Source organism: Diadema setosum, chromosome 13, assembly GCF_964275005.1.
Source record: "Diadema setosum chromosome 13, eeDiaSeto1, whole genome shotgun sequence".
Taxonomy (NCBI): domain Eukaryota; kingdom Metazoa; phylum Echinodermata; class Echinoidea; order Diadematoida; family Diadematidae; genus Diadema; species Diadema setosum.
Window position 1 is genome coordinate 20,360,630 of NC_092697.1, and position 27,173 is coordinate 20,387,802.

Sequence of the window (27,173 nt, forward strand, 5' to 3'; positions counted from 1 at the left end):
TTCTAACATTTCCACTGGACCTTTGACCTTAAACCTCATGACCTGAAACTCTAGAGAATCTTCATTTGGTAGTACATGTAGTAATACACTAAATTTCAGGAAAGTACCTCAGGCATTGCATAGATATGGGGGAAGTAGTGAAATTTTGAGCATTTGACCTTGACCTTTGTCCTTGAGCACAAGTACACCCAAAAGTTGATAGGCACAACTTCGCCCACTTATACATACATGTCAAGTTTCATTAAGATACAGTGTACCTTAAACAGTTTTTAGTTACACTGTCCACAAAATTGATTTCGGATGGAGGGACGGACGGATGGACAACCCGAAAACATAATGCCTCCGGCGACACTTCGTGGCGGAGGCATAAAAACTACCGATAGCCAATTACATTGCACTTAACATGGTACACATATCCTGTTACATTCCTGCTGGAATATTACCATTGATATTTTGGTACAACATTCACACAATGGTTTATATTGATTTAATATTGACTGGCCTTGGGGGATAGGACATTTACTGCCTGAACTAGAATTGTTTTCGTCTTTGACTTGGGCAATACAATTCTAGTGTGGGCAATAAATGTATCCCCCGAAAGTAACCAGTCCATATCATTATCATTATCCATTTCAGGCATCTTGAGCAGTAACATAAATCATTACAATGTAAACTTTTTTACAACTTCCCCAAAACAAATTTCCACTTGGCGCCAGCTCGAACTCTACATGACTGTGCTACATCCATACCATGCATGCACACATGCACAACTCAGGTATGCTGTTCGCGTAACAGCCAGCTCATATGGTTGCAGTGCTCATCCTCTGTTTTTACATTGTATGTGTAAACATATGGGAATTTGCCCTCTGTTGCTAAATTCAGGCATGGGGTGCACGTAGCAGCCAGCGCATGCAGTCACACACAAGCTTACACATGGTGCAACAATTGTCCTCTATTTTTACGTGTTAACGTATGGGAATTTGCCCTTGGTCCCGAAACTCTTGTTCACAGCAAATTTTCATCACCGAGTGTTCAAGTGCCCTGATGCTATATTCCCCTCTATTTTAACCCTATAAAGCCCAAGGGGGGGGGGGGGGGGCACATTGTGCCCCCCTACCATATTTTCGTTTGCCACTCCTGCCATATTGAAAACTTTCGGTCATCTGCGAAACCGTGCTTCCGCGCGAACACTGCAACACGTAAAACGGGTCAAAAATCGACGCATTTTTCGATGATGGCTCTAGTCGGACTGGTGCATTTCCTTCGGAGGTGGTAATAATGTAAGTAGTTGCAACAGTCGCTTGCCACCTGCTGTCTGCAATCGGGCGCTTATATACACGTGTTGTACACAGGTAATCAACTGAAATAATGTTGTAAAGGAACGATAAGGTCCTAGACTATATTTCAACTGTAGATTTAACCCGATTTCTGTCGCCTACACACACAACACACTACGCGTGAAATTACAATGTATGTGAACATGATGTCCCTCCACGCACGGTGCTGCAGGCCACCCCCATTAACGTGTCGACTAGCCACGCGCCCCACACGCACTCACTTTCGCCAGCGTCTGCTACCTCGGATTTTCTGCTTGAATTAGGGCGAAAGTTTTCAATATGACCCTTCACTCGATTTCAACCAAATTTGGTGACTTTTCCTAAAATCTTATTGCGAACATTTTGATATATAATTAAGCTATGTCTGATATTGCTGGTTGCCATGGCAACCATAAACCGACAACCATGTTCGTCAGATTTTGCCTGATTTTCTGTTCCAATTTCAGATAACAATATGATTATGGATGAAATGGGGGTTTTCTTGGCTGTAATTTGCTGAAGGACCAAAATGTGAAGTAATAATGGTTGTGAATTACCTTGAAATGGTCTTCGTATTAGTTCCTTTATTTTTTATATGACATAGGCATCAAACAATAGATATAATAGAAATAATCGAAAATACAGCATTTTCCAAAGACTATCCTTTTATTTTGTGTTATCTTCACACAAGCTTTGCCTGTAATATCATTTCTTCATTATATTATCAATCTGCAAACTCAAAATTTCAATATCTTGGAAATATGAAATATGATACCAACATATGTACTCATTCCAAGCAATACATTTGTACATCATAGGTTTCATATACAGTATTTCTTCAAATCGTATTGAATAGCGTCCCCACATGTTGACCTTGAGAAATTTCAACAGTAACAAATAGTGAAGGTTGACTTGCTTTTCCTTTGTGGTAAATATGAAAATGATTGATATAAAATAAAAACACATATACTGGGGATAAAAAAATTAAAAGAAAAAACATGATTTTAGCGTATTTCCTACGTATTTCTTTATATTTTGGTTAATAGCACCCTCAGTGGATGACCTTGAGAAATTTCAAGTGTTGGGTCTTGTAGAGTATGAGTTGCTCTATCAATGTGCCAAATATGGCGGTCATACATCATATAATAAAGAAGTTATATGGGGGGCACAATGTGCCCCCCTTGGGCCTGGAAGGGGTCAAAATAGCTTGGGCTTTATAGGGTTAACAAGTAAATCCCATAAGCATAAAGAGAGGGGGATATAAGAAATTTACCTGTCTTTTCCCTACTGGCACGTAAAACAAGGAGTACACAATTTTGTAAAACCACAGCTTAGATGTCTGATACGAGTAATAATACATTATATCCAAGAGCAATAATCAAATTGTGACTATAGAATATGTGAAAAGGAAAATGTACAAGGGTAAAAAACCTACTTTGAGTTTCAAGCTTGCTGGGCCAGGCAATGCCAAGATTGGCAAAGGCACTCTCTTTCAGCTTCAGTTTCTGGTCTTGATAACTCCTGTCCATTTCTTCATCGTCACTACTGTCATCTCCTGTCTTCTGTAGGAGGAATTTCAAACAGAAACAGTCACTTTAATATTAAAACAATACACAACTAGACCCATCACTCAATGTGATTAATACCCCCACCTAACACTGAGGGAGTTAGCTCAACCAACAATTACTTTGTAAGCTTTTTATTGAAAAAAAAAAAGAAATCACATAATTTTCAGGCAAAATATGCTGTTACAATGACAACACATTTATCAACAAGGACGAAAGATAAATTTTGCACATCTAGGCAATACAGTGGTCACTTGTGCCAAATTTGAAGCCAAATGCTCAAAAACTGAAAAAGTTTGCTGAACCAAAATTTTTGTATGATTTCTACTTAAAATATACTGTTAAGATGGCAATGAAAGATGGAGTTTACACATCTTCATACTATAACAGTCACATGTGCCAAATTTCAAGTCAAACGCTCTAAGACTGAGGAAGTTAACTGAATCCACACTTTTTTTGCATGATTTTCATTCAAAATATGCTGTTACCATGGCAACGCATTGTATTTACGGATAGAGAGCGGAACAAAAGAGTCAAGGAAATGTCAAGTCTGTGCTTTCATTGACCTGTATGCATACCATTTTTCTGATCGCATCAGAGTATAACATTGATGAAGAGGGTGATTAATATTTCTTAGTATTTGCAAAATTTATTTCAAAATCATATTATTGCATTGCTGGTTGAAAATGATGTATCCAGTGACCAGGGTAAAAATAGCCTGGAAAGCATATTGACATTCTTAACATCTCTGAAATGCACATTATAAAACCAGTTACTATTGCTATCATTGATATTATTATTATTATTATTGTTGTTGTTATTATTATTATTATCATTATCATTATGGAATAACATCTATGGTTGCTCTGTCTCTACTATCTGGGAAACTTCCCTCGCAGGAAAGTATGTAGAAACACCTTCTGATATAGATCTCTTTGACAGATTGAGAGTTTTAAAAATGAAATTCATGTGAAAACAGATTATACACTGTATCTTATAATTTTCTCTACACACATGCATATTGCTTAATTTGAAAAAAACTCCATACATGGCTTTCAGTTATGCCCAAACTGACCTTCCTAATCCAATATTAACAGATGACATTTCTATCATGAAAATTACTGCCGCTAATTTTTGGGTGTTTTTTTTTCGTTAACAAACTTTCTTGGAATGTTCATATTGAAAATATTTGTAAAGTGATTTCACATAATACAGGAATGATATCTAAACTCAAATATGTATGTTTTGCCAACAGTGAATTTATTAATGCTTAAAGTTACTGCCACTAATTTCTTGGTGTTACTTTCATTCACAAACTTTCTTTATTGTTATTGTTCATTTTCCATCTGAGAAGACGGCTTGATAGCCCTATATTCAGCTACACTAAGCTGGTCTTTTTCATGGGGTCCAGTTGGATGTGAGGTGGGAGCACTTCACCAGGTTAAACACCCTACTCTTTGTAATGAATGAATGAAGCAGGATCTTTTACGTGCACAAGTTGTGACTCGCTCATACACGAGACCTCCATTTTATGTCATATCCGAGGGACATGTTTTGCCTCTTGCTAGAGGGGACGGTATGATTACATACAACATTGCTCAGTCCAGACTCAGGCGCGAACCCGGGTTGCTTGGGTTGGAGGCAGACGCGCTACAGACTGAGCCAACTCACCGCCCTATGTATGTTCATACTTATGATATTTGTACAGTGATTTCTCATAATATAGGAATAATAGGTAAACATGTTTTGCCAACAATGAATTTATCAATGCTTTATTCTATGGTATTTTAGCTGGGGGGGGGGGGGAAAGCTTCATAACATTACTCATCAGGATATTATTATTACAGATAAACTAAAGTTTGAAACAAAGCATTAATGAACACATGTTGGAGATAAATGTTCATAATGCACAAGACAAATTGTATATCTTGTCAGAGTATTTCATTTGTATAATACCCTTCACTTAAAGCATCTAGATGATTTATGGAAGAGAGTAAAGGAACTAGGCAATATCTATATCTTGTACATGGGCAAACGGTATTTATATCATTATGATCAAGAGTCAAACTAAATTGTGTTATAGAAAAGTGTTATATGTTTCTCATGGCAGAAGTTGTGTAGAACTGAGGAATGATAACAACCAATTGCAAGCAGATATGCCGAGTCACTTCCAAGGACATCCATGAAGAAGCTAATAGGCAAATAGGATTTCAAAGGACAATATTTTGGTGAGCTCCAGTGATACAGACGTCTTCATCATCTTGCTGTACTGTGCCAGGGCAGATCATGAGGATCAGGCGTGATCCTCTTATCTACGAGGTACATCGACCACCTATCTGTTATAGTATGCTATTATCCCTATAATTGCCCTAACATCGAACAAAAAAACTTTTACACAGTAAGCCTACCTTACACCGCCCGTGTCCCCCAGGCCGCACGCACGTCCGCCCGTACGCACGTAACCAGTCACCCGCCATGACTCTTCCTCCAGTTCCACATAACCAGGTCACCCGCAATCAGGACACACAGTCAAGTCGCGCCGCGAGGCGAGGGGAAGGAGGGGGGGACACAGATAGGTGGTCGATGTACCTCGTAGATAAGAGGATCACGCCTGATCCTCATGATCTACATCAGTACATCTGACCACCTATCTGTTATAGTATGCTAGACCGACACGGACTAACAAGGGAGGCTTGGCTGTAAGGCGGTGTAATCAACGGGACTTCGCCGCTGACAAAAGGGCTGCCCTAGAGAAGGAGGGCACAGCAGCGGGAACGTCCCGCAGATAGAAAGAAATGAAAGAATTGGGAGAACGCCAATAGGCTGCTCTTTGGATCTCCTCAACCGACACTCCTGCGAATAGGGCCCAGGAGGCGCTGATCCCGCGAGTGTCATGAGCGCAAGGCGCTACCCCCGGGGAGAGAGCCTCTGGGCCAGCCGCTTTGATAGCGGCCACAATCCACTTCGATATGGTGTCTTTAGAGGCAGCAGAGAAGGGCTCCTTAGTCACTACAAAGAGTTGATCCCCGGAGCGTCGGTCCTTGGTGCGGGCGCAGTAATATTTCAGGGCCCGTACCGGACACCAGACTTTGTCCTCTGCGACAGAGGAATGAGCGGCCAGAGGTTGGATGAAGATCTCAACCGGACTGGAGGCTGCTGTCTGATTTTTGGCCACATACGAAGGGCTAGGGATTAGCCTTACACCAGCCCGTTCCCACCGTATGTGGCCCTGCAGGGTAGACAAAGCGTGCAGCGCACTACGGCGCTGCCCAGATGCGATAGCCAAGAGAAAAACCGTTTTGATGGTTAAATCCCTAAGGGAGGCTTCGGCTAAGGGCTCGAAAGGCGACCTGGCAAGCGCCTCTAGCACACGGGGAAGGCTCCAGGAAGGGAGCAATCTCCTCGTCGGGGGGCGTTCCAAGAAAAAGGCGCGAAGTAAGCCTGAGAGGGCGGGGGCAGTGGATATAGTGGACCCATCCTCGAAGCCAGTATGCACTGCCGCGATGGCGGAGCGATACCCCCGAATAGTAGAGATGGTTAAGCCTCTGTCAAAGAGGGAAACCAAAAAGTCCGCCACATCTCTTAAAGGGGCTGAACGGGGATCCACCCCGTGAGATTGGCACCAGGAATAGTATCCAGCCAAACGGGAATTGTAAGCCTCCCGGGTGGATTCTCTCCGGCTGCGGGCAACGAGTGAAGCAACTCGTTCTGACAAGCCCGCCTGAGTACCGGATTCCCTGATAAGGGCCAGGCAATCAGGTGGAGTGAGCTCGGTCGGGGATGTAGAGCTCCCGACACCGGCTGCGCTATTAGATCTGGGCGAGCGGGAAGGAGCCTTGGGCTCCCCACCAGTAGGTTTGTGAGCTCTAGAAACCAAGACCTCCTTGGCCACCAGGGGGCTACAAGGAGGATGGTAGCCTGGTCCCGCCTGATCTTGCGCAGGACGCGGGGAATGAGGGGGAAGGGTGGGAACGCATAGCCTCTGAATCCCTTCCACTGGAAGGAGAAGGCGTCCAGCCGCCAGGCTGCGGGGTCCTGCACTCTCGTGCGGTACCTGGGTAGCTGAGCATTCAGCTCCGAGGCGAAGAGATCCACCTCCAGCGGTGGCATCTGATTCACCAGTCGGCTCATGATATGCGGGTCGAGTCTCCACTCGGAGGGGAGGACCCGGCCTCGGGACAGGAAGTCCGCAATGAGGTTGTCCCTGCCCGGTATATACGAGGCCATGGGAAAAATCCCCCTGCGCCTGCACCATCTCCACAGTGTGGCAGCGAGGGCGTTCAAGCGTGGGGAATGCGTGCCGCCCTGCTTGTTGATGTATGCCGCCACTGTGACATTGTCTGTGCGGATCAACACAGTCTGGTTTTGGAGTAGAGGTAAGAAGTGGTGGAGGCTCAGGATAACCGCTTGAAACTCCAGCACATTGATGTGGGGGAGGGTAGCCGAAAGGCACCAGTCCCCATAGGCATGGAGCCCCTGACAGTGACCGCCCCAACCCTTGTGGGATGCATCGGTAGTCACTGTGAGCGAGGGATGGGGGGGCTGCAGAGGGCTGCCCCTGCTCAGAAACTCCGGGCAACACCATCGCCTGAATAACAGGCGGGTGGCCGGGGGCAGGGGAACCATTTTCGTCAAGGGGTCCCGAGACGGATGGAAATGACCGAGCAGATGGATCTGCAGGGGACGCATGTGCAGTCGACAGTCCGGCAGCACATCGACCAGGCTCGCCAGATATCCTAGGAACTGAAGGAAGGATCTGGCTGGGACTCGTCGCTGCCGTCTGAAACGGCGGGCGGCGGATATGATCGTAGACACCCGAGCTGGGCTGGGGCGCGCCAGCTGACGGGGGATGTCTATCACTGCACCCAGGAAGGTTGGGCGTTGTGTGGGCACGAGCTCCAACTTCTCCCAATTTATGAGAAACCCGAGAGACTGTACTGTTCTCAGCAGAAATGACAACTGGTGAGAGAGCAGGGTCTGGGAGCTGGCTGCTAACAGCCAATCGTCGAGGTAGCAAAATATCCTCAGACCCTGTTGCCTGAGGAAGGCTGCTACACACGCGACGAGCCTGGTGAATAGGCGTGGTGCGGGTTTCAGGCCGAAAGGCAGGGCGCGGAAGCGGAACACGTTCCCCTCGAAGGAGAAACCCAGCAGGTCCCTGGATGCTGGTGCTATCGGGACGTGGAGGTAAGCATCCTTGAGATCTATGGACACTGTCCAATCTCCCGGTCTGAGGCAAGGGAGTATGGACGCCAATGTCTCCATTCGAAAATGTTCTGTACAGATGTGCCTGTTTATTCTCTTGAGGTTGAGAATGAGGCGAAAGCTCCCCGAGCGCTTGGGAACCAGAAAGGTAGGGGAAAGGGATAACTGTGGGTGGTCGCGGATCCGTTCCACTGCCCCCTTCGCTAAGAGGGCGGCGATCTCGGCTGCCATGCCTCTGTGTCTGAGGGGAGGCAAGCAGGGGGGGAGAGACGGATGACGCCTCCGGGTAAGGGAGTGGCGAGCTCGATGGAGAAGCCACTGCCTACAACGGAGAGCACGAAGGCGTTGTCCGTAATGGCCGCCCAGGCCGGCTGGAAGGCCTGAAGGCGGCCGCCCACCCCGGCTGGGGGGGCCTGAAGCGCTCGGGGCAAGGAGTCAAAAGCCGCCGCGGCCCTTGGCGGCCGGGCGGGTTGATCCTCGCTGTCTGTCTCTACCCCTGTGACTGCGGCGCCCGCGGCCGGAGCGGCGGGCCGGCTTAGGGGGAGGCAAGGTGACCGTTACGCGGGGGGGGTACCGCCGTGGGGCGAGCGGCCCCGCGGGGTCGGGGGGCTCGTGGTTGGACGGATCTGAGCTGCGTGGCCAATTCACGGGCCTGTTGGCACCTAGCTAACTCATCCCTGATCCGAGGGGCAAACTGACCTGAGAACAGAAAGGGGCCCTCGCAGGGCATGTCAGTGGTCAGCTGAACCCGCTGTCTAGCTGAAAAACCCAGTGCTTCTAGAGCCAGGTTCCTGCGACGACGAGTCGTGTACAAGGCTGCACGGGTAGACTGTTTCCACAGTTGTTCCGAGATAGACATAAGCAGTGCGTCGAGCAACTGCCTGTCTTCTGGAGAGACCCGCAGGTCGTCTGCTTGTACGGCCAAATTGGTCAGAGCACCCGCGTACGCTGCCAGACGCATTGTGGATCTGGCCAAGATGGACATATGCGTCCACCTCTTGTCTTCCTCAAGAAAGGAGCGTCTGCGTAGGGGGTTGACCTTCCCAACGTAATCTCCTAGAGCAAGCAGCTCGGGGGATAGCGTCTCCGGGGACAGAAAACGGGCCATGTCGCCCAGTTGAAAAGTGAACGCTCTTCTCAAACCAGGAGGGCCACCCCTGGGGGACGGTTCACGGGCGATGCGCCCGTACTCATCCTTGAAGTCGGCTGTGAGTGGAATGCCGGGATGAGTACCCGATCCCCCCCGGAAGAGTCGGGACGCCTGGGGCTGTTGTTCCGCAGGGTCCGGGCGGACCGTATAAAACTCTTCCAGGTAGCGGAGGAGCAAGGCTTCCGCCTCCTCACTGAGGTGTTTCAAACCAGGCGGGGCCTCGGTCCCAATCAGGGAGGGCGCCGCCGAGGAGGTGGACATAGACTCCCACTCTGAGGAAGGGTCAGACTCTGAGGCAGGTACCCCGAGTTGATCAGAGAGGGGTGGGAAAGGGGGAGGCGCTAGTGCTGGGGAGAAAGTCTCCGCTGGCAGTGCGCTATCGTCCAACAAGGAACGGGCCGTCAGGCCCGAGGCAGGGCGTGGGGTAGGGGGCGGTAAGAGCAGACCACCAGTAGAGGTAGCTACCGCAGCCTGACTGACAGCGGCCGGGGCCAGGCGATGCAGTCGAAGGCTCTCCGCCTGAGAGGGGAAAGTTTCCTCCCCAGGCGGAGCCCCTAGTGCCGCGGGAGCACGGCTCGTGCCGGCTATGAGCTCCCTGCGTGGCGGCGGTGGGGCCATGGGCACTGAAGAAGCAGCGGTCGATTCGGCCGGAAGGCCGGGGAGCGACCAGCCTCGGCTCTCTGCGAAGCGGCTGAACACCTCAAAGAGTTCAGCTTCACTAGGTTGAGCCTTAGGAGCCTTCTTCTTTTTGCCCGAGGTTTTGGACTTCTTGGAAGAGGGAGAGGCAGAAGGGGCCGTGGAAGGCCTTTTCTTAGCCTTCTCCTTCCTCTTCAGAGTCCCAAGGGACGAGCTTAAGGGCTGTCCGGCCGGTGGGGTGCCGGTCGAGGACGCCGCCGAAAGCTGCCAGTCCCGAGCGGGAGGCTCAACCGGCGCCGCCCGAGCGGACGGGCCGGGGAGGGTCCCAGTGGTGGTAGGTGCCGGCTTGCTAGGAGCGCGGGCAGTTACCAACCTAGGGCCATGTACCCTGGGGTACTGGCCGAGTCGGAGGGAGGAGGGGGCCCGCGTGGTGGGCAGCCGGGGCGGACCCGCAGCTGGCGCACCACCGCTCCCGAACCCCGCCGCCGCCGGCCTGGGAGGGCCGGGTGGTGGGGAACAGGCGGGGCCGAGGCTGGATGCCGCTGCAGCCGCAGGGCTGCGAGCAGGCGGGGTGGGGGCGGCTCGCATGAGCGAAGGCGCTCGTGGCGGCACCCCACCGCTCTCTATCCCCGTGGGCCGGCTAGGGCCGCGGGAAGAGAGGCCAGCCAAACTCCGGTCAGGTCGCCAAGGACGACCACCCTCCTCCCCCGAATCACTTCCCTCAGAAGCGAGAATCTCAAGGGGCGGATCGGCGGAGCCGGATCCGAGCCCCTCCGGTTCAGGGACCGGCAAAGAGACTCCCTCCGCGAGGGGGTTCCGAGCAGAAAGCTCCGAGTCCGTCGGCCGTGCGGCCCCGGACGGAACCAGGGCGGGAGCCCTAAGTATGGGGGGGTGGGAGGATAGCCAAGCCTCCAACGTGGCCCACAAGGGGTCTGACCAAGTGGAGCACGTGGGACAGGGACTAGATCGGGTGCACGTGCGATGCAAGGCGCAAACTGGATGTGCGTCCCAATCTGGAATGGCCCGGCGACAAGAAGTGCATCTTAGAGTCATCCTGTATAAAAGAGAAGAGGACTCAGTTAGCAACAACATAAAGAAAATGTAGACATGAATAAACATACAAGTATCTTTACAAGAAAGTGTATGTAACACAAGGGACTCAAAAACCAAGTCAAAGTAGGCTTAAAAGCGTACAAGACAAGGGGCGGGGATTGGGCCGAGCTGGGCCGACAGAATTATCGTTGAAGGCTCAGCATAAAATACCCAAGACAATAAACAAACATGAAACATGTGCGAAAAAGGTGAGAAAAACACCCAATCGAAATTTAAATGAAGCCCCAGAGGCGCGCCATAGGCGTGGACCACCTCAATAAAGGCCTAAGGGGGGCACGGCACACATGAAACATGCACGGAACCGAGTCTGGGGACGAAAACCCAAAGACAAGGTGCAATTAAGTCCCAAAGGGCTAGCCATAAGGTCTACAAACCATAATAAGGACCCTAATGGCGTGCCATATGACTACAAGTTGAGTAAATATGGCCAAAGGGCTTGCCATAGGTCAACGATCGGTAATAATGACGCTAATGGCGTGCCATAGCCCCAAACATGGCGAAGACGGCCACCCACGGCCAGCCATAGGCTAACTACGGTAACGAGATACTAACTCACGGCGTAGAGCCTACGAGGAAACCTCGGTGTATCTAACCCCATCAAAAAGGTAAAAAAACACCAAAAGACTCCCGAGAAGGTATAAAAACATGAACGGGAGGAGGAAAAAACATAAAAGGAACGACAAAAAGCCGAACTGAGGTAGACTAAGACGAGAAAGGGGGAAAAAACCCGCCAGTGCGTGGCGAGAACCGAGGCACGGTGCACACACCATACAAACGTATGGGGCAGCGCGAAACAAAACCGCGGAGGTTTGGATCGAAATAAAATTCACGATTTCACCCCTTTCTCGGTAACAAATGATGACAAAACGATCTGCAAATGTGATACAACAATCAAGGAGCAAAAATAAGGAAAGATATTGCCTGATTGTTGAGGGATCCCGCTGATGCGGTCGGATTATCACTAGCGATCGAAAACACGTCTGAACGAGATGGAGGGCGAACAGGAAAGAGGAAGAGTCATGGCGGGTGACTGGTTACGTGCGTACGGGCGGACGTGCGTGCGGCCTGGGGGACACGGGCGGTGTAAGGTAGGCTTACTGTGTAAAAGTTTTTTTGTTCGATGTTAGGGCAATTATAGGGATAATAGCATACTATAACAGATAGGTGGTCAGATGTACTGATGTAGATAAAGGAAAAATAATTATAGACTTTGGTTTGGGCAATAACAGAAGGTACGTTGACGTCTCAAAAATTGCAGCAGTTCTCGAAGAGAAGCAACCTGGCACTACCTTTGCACTTACATTGTATATTGGTCTCCCTGACAGGTTGCGATTTCACTTCACGTTTCTCCAGGAAAGGGAAAGTAAAGAAAGCCCTATCAAAAGATGGAAAATAACGTAACACACATCAAAGCTTTTCAGTCTCTCTCAAACGAGGAAGTAGATATTCTACAATAGCTGCTACATTCTTCATCTGCTTACTGTATGGATTTGTTACATCAGACATATATTCAAGATGCCAGATATTATACAATGTCTTCAAGCGAATGAGCAGTGGAGGTGACAAAGGTCCCCTTGCAAGACTGAAGAAAATCAACTGCTCTTCTCTTTCTGTGCCACAACACTTAAAAATCACATCCGAAGAGCTCAGTATGTCACCAAAATGTGGAAGAGAGCCAGCACGGCAGTCTTTAAGACTATGGGTGGAAATCTACGCAGAACCACTCTGAGCCAGACTGGTATCAAGAAAGTACAGTCCCCACATCTCTCGAAGGCTCATTGTTCAACCCTTCAGATAATACAAACTGAGACGATGAGGAATCCGAAGGGACATGGAGTGAGCAAAGCGATGAGAGTGATGGAAGCGTTAGTGATGACGAAGACATTCTGAAGGCTGTGTCACGTAATATTGCAATTTAGTTTGACTCTTGATCATAATGATACAAATATTGTTTGCTCATGTACAAGATATAGATATTGCCTAGTTCCTTTACTCTCTTCCATAAATTATCTAGAAGGGTGTGTACAGTTCTGGTCGATATGAGGATTTAGCTTTTAACGTTTTGTGAGATATCCAGAAACCACTCTATGAGATGTCAAAGAGCATGCAATTCTAAGGGGTATCAAAAGTTTATTTGATGAAAATCGCTTTTGAAATTGCTGAGATATCCAAAAACAAAGTGAAACAAAGAGATCCTAATAAAAGGCGTGGCCTGTCGCCTTTTATTATTGTCACTTTTTTTGATATCTCAGCCATTTGAAAACCAATTTTCAACAAATAAACGTTGAATCCTTCTTGAAATTACATGCTCTTTCATATTTCATAAGAGGTTTCTCATTATCTCACTTAGGAATGTTCAAAACATGAATCCCCACCTCAACCAGTACTGTACAGTCCCTTTAAGTGAAGGGTATTATAATACATAATGTTAGCTGGAGGCAACATATGACCAACACAGAGCTGTATAGGAATCTACCTAAAATAAGCTAGAAGATCAAGATAAGGAGGCTTCGCTTTGCCGGCCACTGCTTCAGGAGCAATGAGTGTGTTTCCAAACTGATACACTGGATGCTCAAGCATGGGAGCAGGAAACCAGGCAGACCAGTGATCAACTTTGTTGACATGCTTAAGAGAGACACTGGTCTAGACACCAACGAGATAAAGACTGCAATGCTGGACAGACAAACTTGGAGTGCCATTGTGGATCGAGAACACCACTCGAATTAAGTCAAGTTAAGTCAAGTCATTATAATACTCTGACGAGATATACAATTTTTCTTGCGCCTTACAAACATTAGTCTTCAATATGTGTCCATTAATGCTTTGTTTCAAAGTTCAGTTTTTGTGTAGCAGAAGTTTGGATCACAGAGGGCGCTACCCTAAATGGTGGAATGGTCATACTGTTTGATGTCTGAACACACTAGACTTATCTCAAATCACAAGAAGGGCTGGATATAAATTTTTACAACCACTATACAAGATTGAGATATTTATAGAGAGTATTAACAATTATTTTCTAAAAAGTGATCAAAATCTAGGTGCCATTTTCTCTAAGACAGTGACATCAACACTGATTGCCATGATTACATTCACCCTCAGCAACATCACCACACAGAAAATGAGCAATTAGATGGTTATACATACTCCAAACTACTAAGATACCAAATAGAATATATTTAGGACACTCTAAGATGTTGAAACTGAAATCTCAATAATGATGCTTCAACACAAACTGTCTCAAAAATTTAGGAAAAGGGCCAACCGGAAGTGACGTCATACATTGAGTGAATTTGGCGGGAAGGCAACGCTGAAACCCGGCAGCAATGCATTTTTGTAATATCCAGGGTCCATGCAAATTTCCTATGAGGTCAGTTGGTTGTCCGCTTTTCGGTTGAATAAACCTCCTGGGCCCCCGGTCTAATACTCCAAGAATTGATTGATGGACCACTCCCGAACAAAATTCCAAGTTTTAACTCTGGTCACCTCGCTGTTGTAAGTTTTTTCATTGTTGGAACATGCATTTACAGAAATTGTCCTGTATGATGTTTTTGCATTATGTTGCTAAAAGGGCAAGAAAAGCGTCTAACCAACGAAAAGAAAGAAAATCATTTGTGCCAAAGTGCACAAACGCTACCTCTAAACTGGCATATATGGGAGGTATAGTGTTTTGGGGGTAAATTGCAAATCCCCTGTGCCCATACATTTGGAGAGCGCTTCTCCAGCAGCTCGGGAGAGAATTCCGCTGAAAAACAGATGCTTGAGTCTAGTATGCCAGAGCCCAGTGTGCCAGACTAGTTAATAGCTTTGCAGTACATTACGGGCTGAAAGGCGGCAGCGTGGTGGGGGCGATGGGGGCAGTTGCCCCTCCCCCCAAGATTTGGAAGGTGAATATTCAAAGGGAAAATAAGGTTGTGTGTATAAGAAGCTGCTGCCTTTCAACCTTTTCTAAATTAAGATTTGAGATACAAGGAAATCAATGAGACTAGTGGATGAGCACCTAATACACATCACTTTTTGGTTAAAATGTAAAATTTAGAAGTGATCAATAACCTACACTGTATCACGATTGTCAGGGGTGTCAATCCCGGGGGAGGGGGCAGTTGCCCCTCCTCCCAATGAAAATGTGGGGGCAAACATATTATTTTGTCACCCCTCCCCCACTAATTCCCGAGATGTGGAAAATTTCTTGTATTTTTATGTAAAATTGTCCTATTATTTCACTCAAAGTGTGTACCAGATCGCTGAATTTCAATTCTGAAATGCAAAATCACTCTTGCTTTGGAGGGGGATACACCCTCCCCAACAGTGCCCCTTTCCCTAGCCTAAGTACAATTTTGAAATCGACAAAAATCCTAATATTCAATCAAAAGTGTGCACAAGATTTGTCACTTCAATTCAAAAAATTCAAAGGTTTCTTCATGTACTGGGGAAATATTTCCCTTTAATTAACCCTTTCCTCGCTCAGTTCCCCTCCATATCAGATTTAGTACACTTTCTTGATTGACAATTTTGTAAGTATTCCACGGAAAATGCGTATACATCTATATTTCAATTTGAATTTTAAAAAAGCAATGTAAAGCTCCCTCATATGGGAAGGGTTGAGGATAGCCCTATCCCACACCTTCCCACTGCTCGGCACCCCTCCATGCATAGACTATGGCTACACTTTGAAGATTGACAATTTTTCAAATATTCAACAAAATGTGTGCACCAGATTGTTGAACTGCAATGATAAAAATGCGAAATCTCCCGGGGGGCACTAGGGCTTACCGCCTCCCACATCCTTCTCCTGCTTGGTCTCCCTCCACAGACCTACACTTCTCTGGTTGACGAATTTCCAAATATTCCACCAAAAGTGTGCGCCAGATCATTGAAATTCAGTTCTGATGCAGAAGCTCCCTAGAATATGGGAGGGGTATCCCTCCACCCTCTCATTGTTCTGTCCCCTCTATAGATTGTTGGGAATGACAATTCTTAGAATATTCCATAATAAAAAAGTGCATCAGATTGCTTTATTTCAATTCTATCATGTACATGTAAACATGCAAAAGCTCCGTTGTGTGGGAGGGGGTATCCCCCTCTACCTCATAAACATACAAGTGTAGTACCCAGTGATGATGCACAGCCAGAGTAAAAGCTGAGATTAAGTGTTTTAGCCATTATAATTTCCCTGAATAGGCTCTATTCATTTTGCGTACTTTTTTTTTTTTTTTTTTTTTTTAATCTTTTCCTTTGCGTCAAAGAACATTGCCAGCTCTGGCAAATTCATTGCTTGGCGCAAGTGTAGTGTGCTATGGAAGTGGCAAGTTTGGACATTTCAAATGCAAATGCCATGAACGACTTGAAGAGACTGTGTCATTCCTGTGCGAAAGCTCTCAGGATAACAACCAGGGATTGGGGGAGAGGGTCCAGCCCTGATCCAATTAGATATGGACCCTGGGTCACTGGATGATGGATTGGAGTGATGATGCACATATCAAACACACAGTGGTCAAGGAGTTACCACTAACACAGGAGAAGAGTGTCATACTCAAGTATTTGGATACCCCCCTGCCAGATGACTTGCCAGTGTTGGATCATCAATTCAAGCAGAAGAGTGGTGCCCCCTGCTCTAGCCCTAGCATTGCTGAAGGGCAATCCCCAAGCTCAGATCCACCTTGGCCAACACCCTATGAAAAGAATGCCTATGATGAAGCCATGGTGGCCATCTTGAAAATCTCATAATCCTCAAGGAAGCAAAGGGTTCCATCATCCAGATTTGGATTCAGTAACCTCAAAATAAGGTATAACCTTCATTTTCGTTTCAAATTTTTCTTTTATAAGGAAAGACAAAGGAATTTCAGATTTTGGCGGCCATTTTTGGTGGCCATTTTGAATATCTCAATGGGTGCAAGAGTTTCACCATCCAGATTTGGATTCAGCATCCTAAAAATAGGTTAAAAAAACCTACTACCATACATTGGATGGAGAGTAAAACAAGGTTCAGCCTCTGGCACCCAGACTAATTCACCTGATGATTCTTTTCCAGTGCTAAAAGTACAATCTACCTTAAAAAGAATACAAAATGAAACATACTGTAGGTAATAAATGACACATACAAGTTGTATCACTCACTTTACTGATGATGGGGTAGAGGATTTCAGCTAGCTCCACAAATCTGTCGTTGTTGTACTCCTGTAGCACTGCTGCAAGACAGTCTAGAGCAGAAATCTTGTAATCAATCCTCTCTTTACGGCTCTCCTTGAAAAGGGCAATGATGACAGTGTCAATTGCAGGCTGACTGTCAACCTCATTTTGCAGGGTGGTTCTGATACGTGATACAAAAATATGAACAGAAGAAAGACAGAAAGAGAGAGATTGATTAGAATATGTTGGGTGATCTGGAAATGATCATGGATCACCTTCTGTTTCTGTACAAATTCTTGTGTATCTATTATCCCCCAAAGTTCAATCTCTCATGATTTGAATCTTACGTTATTTATTTTTCATGATATAAGGATGGTATAACTTTTTTTTTTCTCTGTGATCACTCGATTGTAACATCAGCAAGACATCATTGTCTACATCTCCATTTAATACTGATCTTCATTTTGCAATGAAACCTGGTAGGTACAGTTGAACCTCTATTATCCGGCCTCCCTTTATCCGGATCTCTCTATTATCCGGAAGCAATCTCGCCGTGATTTTTTTATCTTTTTTTAATAATTACGGGCGGAAACACACATGAATTACATATACTTGATACATTTCTTAATTTAGGTAAATCATCCCAAGAATCTATAAAAGAAAATGATTTCCGCTTGCAAACACGAACCTCTATTTTGGGGTCTGTTACTGAGTGTAACAATGAAAAGGTCGCAGTATACACATTACTACATGTGGTACTACAATGGGCTACATCAGTACATGTGTATGTGTATGTACCATAGAGCTCTATTATACGGTATGTACATGTATAAAGCATTGAGTCTCCCGTATCCGGCCAAATCCCTTATCCGGATGAGCCCCGGTCCCGACTTGTCCGGATACGAGAGGTTCAACTGTATATATTTCATATGATGATTTATGTGTATAATACAAAACAAGAGACCTGGGGGGTGTTGCCCTGACCCGAGTACTGCATCGCAAGTTCACCTTCCATGCATTCTTGAAGACTATTACCTGATAACATAGCAAACTTGTGGGCAGCTTTGTAGGCTGGGGGGGGGGGGGGCATGGTGTCCATTTGTATTCTATCGCACTGGTAAAATACCTGCCAAGAACACTGTATCTAGAAAATCTGACTAAGCAGTTTTAGAAAAGAAAAAAAGAAAAAGGATTAAGAAGTAATAAGTGGCCCCCGATTCAGTCCCCGCCAAACCCCTGGATCTACCATATACAACGTTGAAAGTACATTCACTAATGTACTTACTCTGAGTATTTCTGGTTTTAAGCAAGATATTCTTCTCTATTTTTTTTTTTTTTGATTCTCTAATATGGAGTTTTGGAGTATTTGAATTATATATATTTATATATTGCCATCCAGGTGATATTGCCTGCTAAGTTTGGTGACAAATTACTTTTAATGATTAATTAGTTTTTCAGAAAATGTGAAAAAAATGAAAATGTGAAAGTTTGCCTAAATTTGGTTCACCACCCCTCTTCAGCCCATCCCCGAGCTGTAACGAAAAAACTTGAAACTACAGTCACCAATCTAACTTACTCATAGCACGACCTGGTAACCTAGCAAGTGATAGACAAATTGCCCTACTTCGACGTAAATAAGCACTAAATTGATCAGTGTTTTAGTAGTAGCCATGATAAAAAATCATGGGCATACATACTTGAGCAGGATTCGAACCTACGACCTCCTGATCAATTGACAGGCTCCATCTCCACTAGACCACCAAGCTTCCGCCCAACACATGATTACACAATCGTTATTGTCAAGACACCTGAATGTACTCATTAAGATGCACATAATCAGGTGTCGGTGATGATCATTACACCAAAGAAAGACTGCCATGAATAGTCCATGTTATATTAGGTCCATGGTTTAACATAGTTGCTGTAATATTCCATGGTTGTACGTAATTTACGCCATGTTATAGAAATATATAAACGCTTTTCATCCTTGTGACCATGGTCACGTGACAGCATTTTGACTAATCACACAATTTGGTATCTATACAGGTCATATGATATAATGTAATAATTCTGTTGGGTTTGTATGTCATTTATCCTTGAAACTATTACAAGAGAAATTCGGTTTCTGTGAATGCTTTATGCAACTTAAATGAGCTGTGGTTGTAGTGACCATGCTGTGTATGTGTTACAGATATATGAAAAGTGTATACAGTCAAACCTGCCTTAGCTGCCACCTGTCTATAGCGGCCACTGAAAAATCCCTGCAAGAGAAAAGCCCTGTTAAAGACTCTGTGTATAGCGGCCACCTGTCTAATGCGGCCAGCAGCCACAAATTTTGTTTCTCGCAGTAGATTTTAGCTGGTCTATAGCGGCCAAAGACCCGATGGAGCCGTAGCCGAGCGGATAACTCAGCATGTTTTTCTGCTTTGTAGCCGTGTCAGTCATTCATGGGCAATGTCCAGTGTTCGCCACCGCTGCATTCATCACTCATTCAGTCATAATAATGCACTAGTCTAGAGTTGAACTGTGTATTCATTGACTTTTTACCAGGCCTATTTTGTTATAAATCAAGACAAGAAGTTATACCGAATACAAATTTTTATATTTTTTAGTCTAACATTGAACAAAAATTGTTCTAGAATTGTTCTAGAAGAAAAGGCTGCAAAATGGGTCGATTTCCCCTCACTCACGGCCTCGGAATTCATCTAGAATTCAGCCACTTACTTGATGACGTCACATGTTGAATGACACATTCCCCTGGTGTAAATGCGCCGGCTCTTTGTATGTGAGTTTGTGTGCAGTCAAGGTGAATGAAGTTCAAGCAATCTGATACTTTTATTGACACAAAATGGCCTTAGACGATCTCGACATCAGTTTTGAAGTCAATAAGGATGAAGACAAGAGTAATCTTAAAACCAGCGACAAATATGATGGAGAGTTGGAGGAGTTTGGGGATGTGAAAGACGGTGTGCTAGTGGCAGAAGTAGGCGGTGGTGCCGCAGCCCGGCTAAGCTGAGGTATCAGCATTAGCCTGCTCCCCGGCAGGCCAGGGTTGAGGCCGATGAGACGGGACAGCTGGACAAATGGGCGATTATGTAGGGCCTACTTTCGTATATCCATGTAGACATCTCAAATGGCGTAGAACAAAATTACATCAAAATCACAAGACATACTTAAATTACTTATGCATTAATTAATTACTTAATAATTCCAATTACTTATGTGAATTTAAACAAAACGGTTTGAGGGAAAGCAACACTTAATACAAACTCGGTCTTCGTGACAGGTTGCAGCGTACACTGTCTGCATAATCTAACATGTTAGAATTGAAGTTAGCTTTAACGTTAGACCTATTCTGCTGACGGTGTGAGTGATACCAAAGATCCTAAATGGTGATTCCGCCACTCTTGGTTGGAATACAGAATTCATTTGTCATAAATAAATTCTTAACTAGGGTTCTAGACAGATCTTTCTCTTCTCGTTGGGCTTATCTAACGATAGTAGGCCTAACAGTGATAGTACTAACATTAGTAAACATGGTCATTTTCGACCAAGGAGGCCTAGCTAGGAGTAACAATAGAGACAATCTTCTTGTATTTATTGCCATGCAGAATTGACCTAGCCAAAAATGCCCTAAAAAGGGTATTTCAGCCTCACTGAATCAGATCTAGTTTAACATCTAAGCCCATTTAATTGATGTTTGACTTACTGATTTTATGAATTATTCCGATAAAGTGTGCGTTTTTTTTCTTGCACAGAATCTCACAGCTGCCTTCCAACAAACAGCGCCGTTCAAACCCTGAGCACGCAGTGCAAGCGGTCACTGCGTGTGCTGTATGGCATAGGTTATGTGTAGGCCCATGCACGGCGGCCTCACCACAGCAGTCGATTAGAAGGGTTTTGAACAGCACTGTGTTTTGGAAGGTAGATGTGAGATCTGTGCTTGATTCATAAAATCGGTGAGGTAAACATAGATAAGGGATATATTAGGCTTGGACATTCAACTAGAGTTGATTCAGTGAGGATAAAATGCCATCTTAGTATAAGGCCGCCTGATCTTTGGATTGATTTCTGCGCAAACACTAACATGCATGCACGACATGCAAGGTATTTCGCAGCAACGATGGTTTAGAGCGGAGCTTTGGGCGCACTATCATCTTTGTTTTGCAGTTTGCCGCTGGGCTGTCAGTCGTACTTCATTCCATGACTGACGTCATCCAAAAGAGAGCCGAAATCGTTGCTGTTTCTTGGTCAGGAAAGCAAAAAGAATACAGCTTTTTGGTTCCGTCTGATTAAGCCTTCGGGTATCTAAAATCCCACACTGACATCGTTCACGCTCTCTGTTTTCTATTGCTGTATGATTTGCTGTATTTCAGAAATTTCAACAGGTAGTCAGTTTAAGCTTTCTTCACGACTGTACACATGCTACTGTGCAACAATTTCATGAACACCGGCATTGCTCAATGCATGAAACACACGTGTGTATACGTATACACACATACATGTACAAATTGTAAGTACATCTGTACTTACAGATGTATACAACGGTGATACATGTACACGTAGGCAATGTACACAAAGTTGGATAACCTGTCTATAGTGGCCACCTATCTATAACGGCCACTTTTTTCGTCTCCCTTGGGTGGCCGCTATAGACAGGTTTGACTGTAATAGCTACCATGTATGACATGAAAGACACACGCTCTTCTGCGAGTTTAGCAAGTTCCCACATACACTACATGTACATTGTACATCTCAACTGGTGATAAAACAATTAAATTCCACAGTCATGCAAATAACAATCAACTACTTTTATGATAGTCTTGCTCAAAAACTTACTTGCATGATATGCAGACAGTAGATATTGCTCTCAACAGTTCATCCTGGAAAGAAAGAAATATGAGACACAAAGCTTATTGAAAATAAGTTAGAAACAATTGTGGTGTACATATACATGACAGCAAACATGGGTTGAACCTACTAAATCGGCAAAAATTCTTGTTAAATTTGGTGTCCCCTGACTCTTCTGCCGGCATTTTAAAGAAATCAGAGCCTGCAGAACATGATTCTTGCATCTCATCTATTCAGTGGCATGCGTTTGAAAGTTGAAAGAATATTTACAGGGAAATGAAAACTGAATAATGTATTATGGCCTGCTGAGTGAGGGATATAACTGAAAAACCCCTGCTGCTAGAAAAAAAAAAAAATCTTGCCAGTGCTAAGTATTGACAATTAAAATTCAAAAGATATTCTTGTAAAAACTACATGTATGTTTATACACAGTGTCACACTTTTGATTGTTCATCACAGATATGAAAGATTGTCTTGTTCGTACTTTGGATGCCGTCTTTCACCACCCATAACTTGTCTAAAATTTCTGCAACATACATGGTTTCAAGGTTGTATATAGTGGGCATAAAAGGTCAGATATTTTGTTTTTACCTAACCATTTTCTATTTCAAAGTACTCAGGGATACCAGAACTGATTACATCAGCACTGATAAACTAGAATATTTTCTGCCATGTACTAAAATCATTTAGTCAGAAAAAAAAAACAAAGCTGTGTAACGCACCTTACCATGGTTGGTGGGTTTTCAGAAAAGCATGTGCATGGGGCCTTTCTCTATTTTCTGGTGCTGACTTTCACAAGGTTACCAACAGAGAAACAAGGAAAACTTCCAGCTTTATACATAGACATATGTCATTAAATAAATATTTTGAAACATACGTTATGAAACATGCATTACCAATTTGATACATTCTTTCCAGGAGTGAAGGCTCTGCATAGTTATGACCTCAAAATGACAATTATTTTGAGTTTTTAGAGAAATATCTTTATAACATTTGAATTTAGAACATTTAAAATCTATACATTAGGCTGATAAAATTTTGAATGAAGCATTTTTAAAAAAAACTTATATCCCTCACTCTAGGGCCACAATGCATACTGCTGGCTTTATTTCCCTTTAAATCTATTTCAACTTCATTACCACTTGCCACTGAATAGACAAGATGTAAGAATCATGTTCTGCAATGTCTAAAATTCTTCTTGATAAACATGTGGGCAGTATAATCAGAATTGCTGAAATTTCAGAATTATGCCGATTCAGTGGGTTTAACCCTTGTGTTTGTTGAAGACATGCATTAATTGCTTAATATTCAACATTATCAAATTACAAACAAGTTTTCTTAAAGCTTTAGACGATGGACGAGGAGGTTTTATTTAGTTTCTCTTGAATCATTGCTAAAAAAAAAATGGGCAATTTCTCACATCTGACAGTCTTTTTATGCTTATCATACCACATTGAAGCCTCAGAAAATGATGAGAGATGTGAAAACAAACAGGGAAATGATTGCTGGTTACTGATTGTGCATGCTTAACTCTGGCCTAAACACATGCACGTTGCTCCCAATATCAACACACTGCTTGCAATGTAGCCTGATTGGGCATGTGTTTCACTGGATCTCATCTTCTGAGATGGAAGTCTGTAACTGTGTCTTGTGTGTATTTCCTTCTTCTTTTCCCCATCCTTATGGGTAAAACTGTGGGACCTCCAGATATTTCTTTCTAACCTTCTTCACATCTACGTAGTTGCTCCCTTTGAGCAATTTGGCTGAGTTAGAGATATGATTCAAATTTCTCTACCAAAGACCCTTACAAGATGATTTCATGCAGATTATAAACTAATGAATAATTTGGTGATCAGAGCTCAAACTTGTGGAAAGTTATTGACAGCTCGCAATATGCAACGAGTTCACCTTAATAACATACAAAGTGTATGTGTGGATTGAAAGTAATGCCAGAAAAAGACATCAATGAAAGTTAGGAAAATCGCACAATCCATTCAAAAGCTATGAATTTTTGAAGTTAAGTACTGCCATGGCTGGATGAGAAGACTAATTGCAGTTTGATATGTCACATGCCAGAAACAATATAAAGAAAATATTTGGAAAATTTAACATATTTTCTCTTTTCTCACATAAAAGAGCACTTGACTTGCATCTTTCAGAAGACAAGGGAATATCATGACTGTTACCATACATTAGTAAGAAGTCGAGGGAATGTAAACTTAAAAAAAAAGTGGAATTCCTTTTCATATTTTCATCATATCCTTTTACACATGTGACACCACAAACTGTAGTAGTCTTCTCATCCAGCAATGGCAACATGGAAACTTCAAAAATTCAAAACTTTTGAACGGATTGTCCGATTTTCCTCAATCTTTCACTGATGTGTTCAACTATACGCATGAATATTGCTGCATCCACTTGATACACGTACAGGGTGAACTTGTCCTTTAAATCAAGGAAAGTTCATTGACATTTTGAAACTGATGTCATCAATGTAATTCCTCATAGCAATATCTTTGTTTGATTATTCTAGAGAAGAACATTTTTAAAGATTCCTTAATTTGGGGACCTTGTCCTTGTCCTTCGGCCCCCCCCCCCAGCTCATTGTCTGATCCACTATGAACAAACTTGAAACTACAATTACCAATCTATACTCATAGCACATCAGCTTATTACTTCACCCATTCTATAATACCCCCATTCCCAGAGATTTTCTCTCATCGGTCACTCATTGCAAGTGAAGTTTATTGCTTACAACTTTTCACCGTAGTGTATCAGATCGCAGTATGATGATATCCGACTTATGTTGGCCGACTATATATATCAGGTCAGTGTCACACAGGTCGGGTGGTGATCTGATGAGGCAAGATCTTCCAATGAAGATCACATGCGACATGTCTCACACTCACCTGATAGTCGACCAACCAATTTTCGGAAATGAAAATAAAACAGGATTGAATGAATGAATGAATGAATAAGGAGTCCTCAGAGAACCTTCAGTGCCTCCAAACAAGATTCTTTTTCTGCCCATCGACAAAGAACAGACAATTTGGTAATCCACCTGTGACAAATCAGTCGAGTGGTACATGTTTCCCCTTTCCACAGTCAACTGTCTGTGCCATCAAACAATGCAAATTATCATCTACATAGAACATGCAAAGCGGCTCATTAAAAAAACATATTCTTGTCCACTCGATTTTCGCTGTGCAATACGAGAGCGTATTGAACGAAATGCATAGGCTAATGCATTAAGTCCCAAGAGGCTACGAACTGTTGTTAGCTGCCATGCAATAATTATATTATATTGGATGGCAATGAATGACATGACCAGGGAATATTGCAACAATTAGGGCCAATATTACACAAATTGATGATGAGTGCAATATTGGCCCTAGCGAGTGCAATATCTATATTATATTGGATGGCTATGAATGGGATACCGGGGAATATTGCATGAGTTAGGGCCAATATTGCACAGTGCTTTTCTATTTCAGTGCATATTTACGTCGATGTATGGCAATTTGTCAATCAATTGCAATGAAAACATCTTGACGGAAGAATTTCATGAATTTGAATAATAAAGCAGTACCCGCTGCATGCTATAAGGATTAGAACCAACACTTGCTGTCGGGCAAAAGCTCGGTGGTCTAGTGGAGATGACGCCTGTCCGGTGATCAGGAGGTCGTAGGTTCGAATCCTGCTCGAGTATGTACGCCCATGATTTTTTATCATGGCTACTACTAAAACACTGATCAATTCAGTGCTTATTTACGTCGATGTAGGGCAATTTGTCAATCAGTTGCAATATTGCACAAATCGAAGGTGAGTGCAATTTTGGCCCTAACTCGTGCCATATTCCCTGGTATGCCATGAATTAATGCCATCCAATATAATTATTATCATCAACAATCATGTAGAGAAAGCATAAACTGCACAAAATTTCTGTAGGCCTACTTATAGCTGTCTTTGAAGTTGACTCAGCAGTCCCATGCCAGCACTGAAAGGGAAAAGCCCCTAAAACTGCATATGAAGCCAGCAACTAGTAAAGATGTTTGCGCGCTTGTGAATTGTAACAAAATTTTGCACACCAGTAACAAGCATTTACGCACTCAGCAAGCGCTTGTGCAACATACAAGACAAAATACAGTGTATTATTGAACAGCCAGTAACAACGGTAGCCTATGTGGAATTAATACGTTGGCCTACGCTTTTCGTTTTATATGCTCTAATATTGAACAGTAAAAATTGAGCAGCCAACAATACCCGTTTTTAAGGCACCGCTAAAACGTACTACATTGTATATAGATGATAATCCCTGGTATTCCATGAATTAAAGACATCCAATATAATTATCATTTATAATAATTATCTAGAGAAGGTATAAACTGTAAAAAAGTACTGTACTTCTAGTAGACTTATGCTTATACCCCCATTCCACAGAGATTTTTTCTCATTGGTCACTCAGCTGATGCTGCACTTGAAAAAGAGTGACTCGCAATGTACTTGCGTATATAGCAAGATGTTTGCGTGCTTGTGAATTGTAACAATTGAGTTCGCGCACAAGCAGTGTAGTAAAGTTGTACATAGACAGCATTGGCGCACTCAGCAAGCGCTCGCACAACGGACAAGACAATGCAAAACAGTGTGTTATTGCACGGCCACTAACAACAGTAGCCTATGGAGAATTAATGATTATAAATGATAATAATTACATTGGATGGCCTTAATTCATGGAATACCAGGGAATATTGCACTCATTAGGACCAATATTGCACTCATCTTCAGTATGTGCCATCCAATATAATATGAATATCTCTCAGATGTGAAATACTTGTATGAATAGAGCGTGTGCTGCAGTCTCGCAAACTCAATTTGTTGTACATTATAAGGGCGAGTCTTATAGTAAAACAAGAGCACTACAACATTGAAAGAGGTTAGTTAGACAAAAATACTTGCAGTTTTAATTCAGTAAATGAACAAATACAAACTTGTAGCGAATGAAGGAACTCAAATATTTTGATGAAAGTCGTTTTTCTGGTCAGCATAACATAAATAAAGATTAATTTAGACCACAAGGCAGGCACTCTTGTCTACACTTTGTCTATTATTGTCTATTTATTCTGTCTATTTTGTCTATTTTTGTCCATCCTTCTGACTAAATCCTTGCTACATGAGCCAAGTAAAATGAAAACCACAACCAGAATTTTCTAT

General features: G+C 43.8%; 1 protein-coding gene across 1 annotated transcript in view; it reads right to left on the bottom strand.

The window, feature by feature from the left end:
- LOC140236895 (proteasome adapter and scaffold protein ECM29-like) overlaps positions 1-27,173 on the bottom strand; it is a 198,364-nt gene that overhangs the window by 36,898 nt on the left and 134,293 nt on the right. The window contains 3 exon segments of the mRNA XM_072316830.1: positions 2,752-2,878; positions 17,100-17,292; positions 21,951-21,994. Coding sequence (XP_072172931.1) covers positions 2,752-2,878; positions 17,100-17,292; positions 21,951-21,994 — 364 coding nt within the window.